The sequence below is a fragment of the Perissodus microlepis genome, chromosome 5 (assembly GCF_051167445.1).
Source record: "Perissodus microlepis isolate ML-2025 ecotype Zambia chromosome 5, ASM5116744v1, whole genome shotgun sequence".
NCBI lineage: Eukaryota > Metazoa > Chordata > Actinopteri > Cichliformes > Cichlidae > Perissodus > Perissodus microlepis.
In genome coordinates this window covers 13,717,753-13,726,622 of record NC_140465.1, presented here as the reverse complement: position 1 = coordinate 13,726,622, position 8,870 = coordinate 13,717,753, and the positions used below count along the sequence as shown (strand labels likewise).

At 41.8% G+C, this 8,870-nt stretch overlaps 1 protein-coding gene across 3 annotated transcripts in view; it reads left to right on the top strand.

Annotated features, from left to right (window-relative positions):
* The first annotated feature begins 366 nt into the window (after positions 1 to 366).
* Positions 367 to 8,870, top strand: part of LOC146386738 (arf-GAP with coiled-coil, ANK repeat and PH domain-containing protein 3-like) — a 57,761-nt gene continuing 49,257 nt past the window's right edge. For 2 of the 3 annotated variants that reach the window (XM_084928008.1, XM_084928007.1), the window contains exon 1: positions 371 to 630. In XM_084928008.1, coding sequence (XP_084784134.1) covers positions 584 to 630 — 47 coding nt within the window. In that variant the 5' untranslated portion in view covers positions 371 to 583. Of the gene's footprint in view, positions 631 to 8,870 lie in introns of all 3 variants that reach the window. The other variant, XM_084928009.1, reaches the window with a different exon arrangement.

Genomic DNA, 8,870 nt, shown 5'->3' with positions numbered 1-8,870 from the left:
ACAGGAGAGGGGCCTGGAAGCTGAAGGCTCTGCCTCCCATTCTACTTTAAAAAACTGCTACAACCACAAATAAGCATGCAGTTTGAAAGCAAAGTGCTCTGTTAGGATAAAATGGTACTATGAGGTATTTAATATCTATCTATCTATCTATCTATCTATCTATCTATCTATCTATCTATCTATCTATCTATCTATCTATCTATCTATCTATATATCTATCTATCTATCTATCTATCTATCTATCTATCTATCTATCTATCTATCTATCTATCTCCCATGATTCCTTGTGCTCCTCCTGGGTTGTTACGGAAGCTTGTGTCTGCTCGGCGCTCTTCTCTCCTTCACCGGTGTTCACGGTGCAGCTACGCCTCCCGCCTGTCTGGGCAGCAGCGGCAGTAGTGTAGTAGTAATCTGCGTGCCGCGCACTCGGCTCGCATTTTGTGTCACCGTGCCACCAGAAGAGGGGCGACAGACTGCTGCGCGTCAAGGGGATACCAGTCATCATCCACACGGTTCAAGCTACATCCCGTTGGGGGCAATGACATTGGCAGCCTGACGTGGGAATTAACGAGAAAACGCAAAAATGACTGTGGACTTTGAAGAATGTATAAAAGATTCGCCCCGATTCAGGTAGGAGCTCCTCTCGGGCACATAGTAGCTTTGCGCAAAAAATGGCACACCTTCTTTTAGGCTACGGGATTTCTTTTTTCTGAAGGGGGGATAGCACGCTTCGCCCATGCGGAATGTAACAGTGGTATCAACAGGGTAAAATGAAAGGACGTTGAAAGAGCCGGATGGCGATTCTCTATCCATATTTTCTTTATTGCATTTTTATTCATTGATTGTAATTTTCATATGGCATGTTTGTGATACATCAGCTGGATGTGTAATGGTGTGATTTTTTTATTTTTATTTTTTAACGTGGGCTGTGAATCAGCCCAGTGCAAATGAGGAGAGGAGGGACACCCACTGCCACGCACAATGAGGATCCATATTGCCGAAATGTAAAATTAGTGGTTTTCTGTTGATCACATCTTCCCTTAACCTTCTTACAAGGGGCACACATACATTTTGAGGGTATAAGGGGAACACTGAAGTACAGTTTGGGTGCAGTCTTTTCTTTAGTCATACAGAAGGGCATGCAGTCCTCTAATGTGTGTCAGTTTGCACAGTGGAGAGGAGAGACCCTTGCAGCAGCTGCAGCAGCACCAACAATAGTGGCCCTGGCTTGCAAAGAAGCAGCAGGGAGTGGAGTACACGCTCTCTGCAAGAAGGGAGTTTGTATCCTGGGCACAAAGCCAGCTGTGCCTATCCGCTGGAGGTTTGTAGCCTCACTAGGTCCACGTGCCAATCTGGCTGCACTCCTGTACAGGCCAGTGGGGAAGAATAAAAGAAAGCAAGCAACATGTAGGCCAGGAATCCCCTGTTAAATATGCCAGTTAGAGGCGTTGCAGATATGTGGGCATGCCTTCTACTTAGTGTTTTCAACTTAAAGGACCAAATTATGAATTATTTAGTTTGTAGAGAAATAAAAAATGCCACGAATCGGTTGTTAAGTCATCCCCTCTGTATCTCCATGTCAGCATTGGTTGCGTGTTTAGTTGCAGTTCTCTATGTTTGTCATTTTGTTGCTTCCCTCTTGCTCTTCCCCTGTGTCTCCCTCTCACAGTCAGCTCATCTGGTTTCTTCACTGTTGCATATGTCCTCAGAATAATAGTTAGTAAATCAAATGAGAAGGCAGGCAGGGAAATGTAAGAAAGAGGGCGAGGTTAGACGGACATCCAGTTGGCTCCATAAATCTCACGCCGATTTATGGATGATAGATGGCTGAGAGAGAATGCCAGGAAGAGAAAGAGAAGCAGAACAGACTCAGAAACTTCCCCTTCTCTCTCCCGGTTCACTGGATGAGTTCCAGACCTGCTGTTTCCTTAGATCATAGGACACATGTCATGTGTATGACTGTAATTGTGATAAAGAAGATGGGGATCATTATTTTGTAAGTGCTGTTTGGACCATAGGATGCCTTCACTTTCATGTCCCTGTTCTCATTATCCATTCATCAGGATAATTTCAGCTGTACTCAGCACGGTTAGTTAAGTCACATGTGGAGCTCAGTTTTATATAACAATGATGCAACATATAGATACTAAAAGAACTACTGGATAAGGGCAGCAGTGCCCAAAGGGCAAATTCATGTGACAAAACTAACAGTGAAAGTGAGGGTGACCCGAGTGACAGTGAGAGGGAGAGACGCTCATCTTGAGGACATCAAGGTTGAGACAGTGTTGCTGTAAGAAGTTTTGAATGAAAACAATGTATGTGTGCTGGTGTTTCACTGAGTGTGTCATAACTTAATCCTAAAGACTGATTTATTTGAAAAATAAAGTGACAGGTCAGAGTTGCGTGACTAAGCCATCCAATTAAAGATGATCACTGCAGAAATTTCCATTATATTGAAGCGTGTTGTGATCCAGCTGTCTGTCTCCCCCTCCTTGTTGGGTCATTCTGTAGAAACAGAGCAATCCTGTCTATCTTCCCACACACAGGCCTATAACAGCTCACACACACCCTCTCGCTGCAGGTCTTAACTTGTGCCAGCGCTGTCTCTGTGTAAGCATCACTGAGTGAGCATGAAAGAATTTGGAAAGGTATTCGTGTCGGTGTATCTATAACACATATTTTTGTTCAGCCTCTCTCTGTATACTGAACTCATCACCAGTGCCCTGCCTCCTATTCACCTGCTCTTTCATTCTTCAACAAAGCATGTGTGGCGTGTAAATCTGCCTATAGTTGGTGGCAATGATTGATTTAAATCAGATTTCCTGGAGCCACGGCCCTGTTACATGTTTGTTTGCCGTCGTTTCAGTATTTCTAATCCCAGCACCACTACTGATTCTTTTATTGGTTGATTGGGGAGAAAAAAGTAGGCCTGCACAGGTTTTCAGTGTCACTGCAACAGATTTATTATCTGTGAGTCAGAGAACACAGCGCAGAAAAAGAATAGAAAAAGATCTAAATGTGATTCGGGTGTTCAAAAGCTCCACTGCCAAGTGTTTGTTGTCACTGTATCGCAGGTTAGAACATTCAGAAAAACATGCCGGTGTTAAAAAAGAAAAACGCTGATGAGGTTAGAGGTGAACAATTCCAGGTGAGTGGACACTTTAGAACCTGCTACAGCTGAGAAGCATCATCTTGTGCTTGTGGTTTCATTTGATTCAGATGTTCAGTTGCTAAAACCAAGTGACATAAACATAAATGTTTCGAAACAGCCAAAATGACCGTAAATCGGCGCTTCTTTTACATGTTCAGTCGCAAAAAGGATGCATAACTCGATCTTTTTACAACATACATTCTGTCCTTTATTTTACTGTTCTGACAGTGTTGTTGTGATATAACTGTTAATATTCAAATGGGTGGGTGTTAGCTGTTGCCTAGCAACAGCTGCTGTAAGCCAGACAGCTGAGATCTGGGAGAAATGAGGACGGAAAATTTAAGAATGGACGAGGCGAGTGGGCACCGTGAAAGACGTCATCTTCATTTGGATTTTCAGTCACAGAGAATTTTTGTTATCAAAGAAGTGTGTGAAAGTAAAAAAAACACAACAAATATTAGTGGTGTACTTGAGTTTATTACAGTGGAATTACTGTTGGATGCCTAAATCCAGTGTCAGAGCGCACTTAGGAATAATATTAAGCTCACGGGAGGTCTGTCTGTGTCATTTGTAAACTGTAAATGAGAATACTGAATATGGACTAGTGTTTGTTGACTCCAGCAATGGACGTTTTAGGCCATCGTGTACTGAGAAGCGACTGCACCCGTCTGCCTCCCTCGGTTTGACTTCTATCCCACGCACAGCGTATACTCAGCATCAAGCTGTCCAGACAGGTTGAGAGAGGGAGTCAATGGCATTTGAAAAGTGGACGCAGCAGATCGAGATGTTCTTTTTGCAAATGTGTCGCACAAACCGAAACTTTATATTTTATTACACAAAACACAAAATATTTTTAGGACAGGGAAAAACCAAATCCTCGTCAAAGCTGCTCAGTCTATAATGTTTAAAACAAAACTAGGGTCCATGTATAATAATTTTCCCATAAGACTGGAGGGATTGTGCTGCAGACTGTTGCCAAACCTGCGTGCCACTTTACCTCATATTTAAATACTCTCTTCAGCTTTCAGGTAGCTGCATGTCATATCCCAGCGTAACAGCTGTCACACACATTCTTAACCATATTTCAACAGCAGTGTTGCATGTTCAGAACTTAATTTTGGTGATGGCTTCTCGTGGTCTTGCACGTCGTTCTTTGGCTAGCCATCTGTTTGTGGCGTATTCTTTCAAAGCCTCGAGTTTACATGTTACAGTCACTGACATCCTGGTATTTTGGATCCACAAGAGTCGACATTGAGATGAGAGGGTTGAGTTTCATCAGTTAAAACTTGCACTCTTTGTGACTTGGTGAACAAATTGCATGCACATACTCTATGGATCTGTTATTTAGATTAATTGCACACTGAGTCATATTATTTTTCTGATAGTTGCAATAAAAAATGATCTAAAAGGCACCAAAATCACAAAGTCAGACACAAATACCCTAGTTTTTTATGAACATGTGAAAGCTTTAAACAGTGTTATTTCTGCTCTATAGTTGGTTAAGTTGATATTATCTACAGTTTTTGAGTGTTTCAGAGTTAACATAGGTAGTAAAAAAGTGCGTTTTTGAGACAACTTGAAAACCCCATAGTCTGAGAAAAAGGGTGTGAATGTTTGCTTTAAGCTCCATGGCCATTACGTTATTATATGTCTGGCTGTTTAGAGCTGGAGGACTCTTATTCAGAAATGAATGTTATTGTAAATCTGTATAGAGAGAGCCCACATGATAATAAATTGCAAAATCGTGGAAGTTCAAAAATATCTCAGGTTTATATAACCTGATGGTGAAGTGGATTTGATAAAAGATTTGATGTGTCTGTATAAAAAGAGGCTTTAAGCTGCTCTTATGTGTGATTTCCTACAATTATTTTTAAAAGCATGTCTCCATTTATTGGCAGATTAAAGTGCTTTTTGATGCTCTAGTTGTCTGTCTGGTGCCCTGGTTTCTTTAACTGTCTGGATTTTTATTCCCTACCTGCATCACCATTACCTCTAATCCTCTCTCTCTCTCTCTCTCTCTCTCTCTCTCTCTCTCTCTCTCTCTCTCTCTCTCTCTCTCTCTCGTTTTTTTCTGACACATCTTGACTTTGCTGTCTATTTGAGATACTGGGTGCTTATTGTTAAGAGCCTGTGAAATGTGTAAATATGCGTCATGCTGTCTTTGCTAGTCAGAGGCGGGAAAATAGCTCTGCTGTTGCCAAGAGTGACCAGTAGGCATTGGCAGGTGTAGACAATACCCTTCTCATCTCGGTATCATGCGTGATGGCAGGAGAGATTCATATCTGTCCTCATGGGAAAATACTCAGTAGTTGTTTGAAGAGTGTGCCAGCAGAAAAAACAGTCACGTTATTTGCAGAGGTGAACATCACATGGTGACTAACAGCCCAGATGATTTCAGACTGGATGAGAAAATGTATTAAAGTGCTGAATAAGATTACATGTCGACTAAGTAGGGTCTCACTGATAAACTGCACATGTGCAGATGTGATGTTGTCTGGAAAATGTCCCAGGCTTGTACCTGTTTTTAGTTCTAAGCCCAAAATGACCCTGTCTAACTGCTTGTAACCTATTTTGGAGAAAAACATCTTTGAGAGTCACCGTGACCGTTTGAACCATCAGAAATAAAGCCTCTTTACAACTTTCAGCTTTTGGCAAAATGTTTAAAAAGGCTCCAGACCGCTTGCATTAAGTAGCTGATGTCTAGACATTCGTTCCCAAACACTTTCTCTAATGCATCCGTGTACATGGGAGATGAGCAGAGGAAGAAAGGAAACAGCCTGGCTGGCCTGAATCACTATTCTATTATACACATACTCTCCATTCATATTAAAATCTAAACGTTTTTCTTTTCCAGCAGTGTTTGCAACCAAATCTGTTGCATTTGAGCTATAATAAAAGGGATTTTCCCTCCAAGATGGTAGTTTGTCTTTTACAAGGTATAGGAAGGTCATGCAGTTACTAATGCTGGACTTAGTCCTACGTGTTGGGAGTTTATGTATTTTAAATATCCCCTGTCACTAATCTGTGAGCATACGTTAAAGCTAAAGCACTTTTTAATCTGTACAATGGAGTCAAATGCAAAAAATATTAAAAACTGCTAAATCTGCTTCAGTTTATGTTATCTTTGCCACTGTGATAAAGGTATGAAGGAATATCAGGACGGCAATAAATACTTTTCCTTCTTCTTGTGATACTTTATTAATACACTGCGTCCAGAACATGTATCTACTCTAGAGTTAGGCAGCCACCAGAGGATGAGCACACTGCAGTCATTAACGGATGGTCAGCAACAATATTCAGGTAAGCTGTAGTGTTTAAGTGATGTTCAGTTGGTACTAAGGGGTACAAAGTTTGACAAAATATCTATTACACCACCCCGCCCTGATCCTTTGATACGATAAAAGCCACAATGAATCCATATTATTCAAGCCCAGTTCTGACCTGAGCATCTGAAGGTTACAGCGGAAATTGAGACTCATCACATCAGGCAATGTTTTTTAATCTTCTGATGTCAAATTGGTGAGCCCGTGTCATCCACCGTTTCCTGTTCTAAACTAACAGGAGTGGCACCCGGTGTGGTCTGCTGCTGCTGTTGGCTTCAAAGTTATACATGTTGTGCATTCAGAGATGTTCCTCTGCATCTGGTTATTCGAGTTATTCCTGCCTTCCTATCAGCTGGAAGCATTCCTTCGACTCTCTTCTGACCTCTGACCTCAGCGAGGCCTTTTCGCCTAGAGAACTGCCGTTCACTGGATAGCTTTTGTTTTTGGACCATTCTCTGTAAACCCTAGAGATGAGTGGGAAAATCCCAGTAGCTCAGCACTGTCTGAAATGTGATTGGTGGAGTAGACTTTTGTGTTGACTGGCAGTTGGACAGATGTCACTAACATAGCGATGTTATGCAGTGTTGTTTAGAACAATAAATGTGAGTATTTTGATTTGAATACAGTTTTGAATATTTGATTAGCCCTGAAAGTGTATTAGGTATATATATGTGTTGTTGCGCACGTACTGCGTGATATAGCAGCTTTGCTAATACTTTCTTTGCTCTGAAAGGTTCGACCGCAGCTGGTTGAGGATGAAGCAGACGGTGCCATGATGATAAACTCCTAATGATGTTAGTGATTAGATCAGGAAACCCTCACCGGAAAGAAATCACTTAGCTATATATTGACCTATTAAACTATTTTAACCTGCAAGTGTTAACAGAAAAAACATGCAGACTGGCAGGGCCATAAAAATATCTCATAACCCCTGTGAGTTTACATAAATATTTTAGTTCCCCCTGGGTGTGTAAAGGTAGCGTCGGCAGTGAACTGCAGAAAGCTGGCCAGTCTTGTCAGAAGCTTCACAAACTGTTGTTACAACTTAGGAGGAGTGCAGTTTGTGGCAGCGTGGTCTCGATGTATTGTCTAACCCTCTGACAGAGTGATATGAAGTGCTCTTTTTATTGCATAGAACGACATCAGGTGAACAAAGAGGGCAACCCCGCCTCAGTTGTTTTGCATGTGCGCCTTGAATAGGTGCCCTTACGTGACTCCAGATTTAAAAAAAGCGCACTGCGCATTGCATATGATGCGAAAAAGGCGATGCCCCCATTTGCCACCTGCAGATGTTTGCTGTGTTCAGAAATGTTGTAGCCAGTAATACTGTTCCCGTTTTTGTTTTAGGAACAGAGTTGTTGACATCCATCGACTGAGAAGCAGCGTTTCTGCTCTTGCAGCATTTTGTTTGTTTGCTTGGAAACATAATGTGCACAGATCGCAGCTGCTGCTCTGCTCACAAATCTGGTATTCCCGCTCTGTTTTGCTCTTACATGGTGTTTGCAAACGTGCAGGATCCGATTCTTTATTTCAGAGGAGCATAGAAGGATGGAAATCAGTAGCGATAATGATAATGATAGGCACTTGAATGGCTTCTGTACTGTGTGGTTTTCATTCTTCTTATCGGATTTGCATTTGTGTCGCACATGTGTGTCTGCCTCCCGGCCAGCATGTTGGCAAATCACATCATCTCATATTCCTCTTTCTGCCACCATGCCAAGCACACAGAAGTTGGGCATGTTCATGAGAACATAGGCCCGTCACGTGGACACATCCAGTGAATCCACGGAGTGCATGTGCTGCTGGGGGACCTATATGAAATAGGATTATCAGTAAACACACTCTGATTAAATCAGCTGGATAGCCTACAGACCCCGTTAAAGCTCACACACTATCAGCCTCATACCCTGAAAAGCTTTAATACAATTTTCCTTTCTGTAGTGTGAGGGATGAAGAATTACACAAGTGCTGTTGACAAACTGCAGTTTAAAGGACTTGCAAGCCTTGGGTCAGAGTACTTCTATGTCCCACTGAAAACTGTTTTTATAAAACCAATTCACAATGCAGTGGCTTTCATTTTAAGAGGCGTCTCCATGGTTGCCGAGATCATAATGGATGTTGTACAGGAGGATGCTTTAACTGCAGTGCAGTCCTGAATATTCGCAATTCGAATCAAGCAGGTGCAAGGCAGCTCATTTTAGCTCAACGTCCTCAATTTTAAACTTTGCCAGTTATGTATTTTATCCCATAATATAATGTTATCGATTTTCGATTGAGGCGATTTTACAAGTTTGCTCGGCTAACGTAGCGTGGTGGCGCATGAGATGAACCCTCTTCTTTGTAGTATTCCCAGAGTATTTTAATTTATTTAATAAAATATTGATATTTTGTGTCCC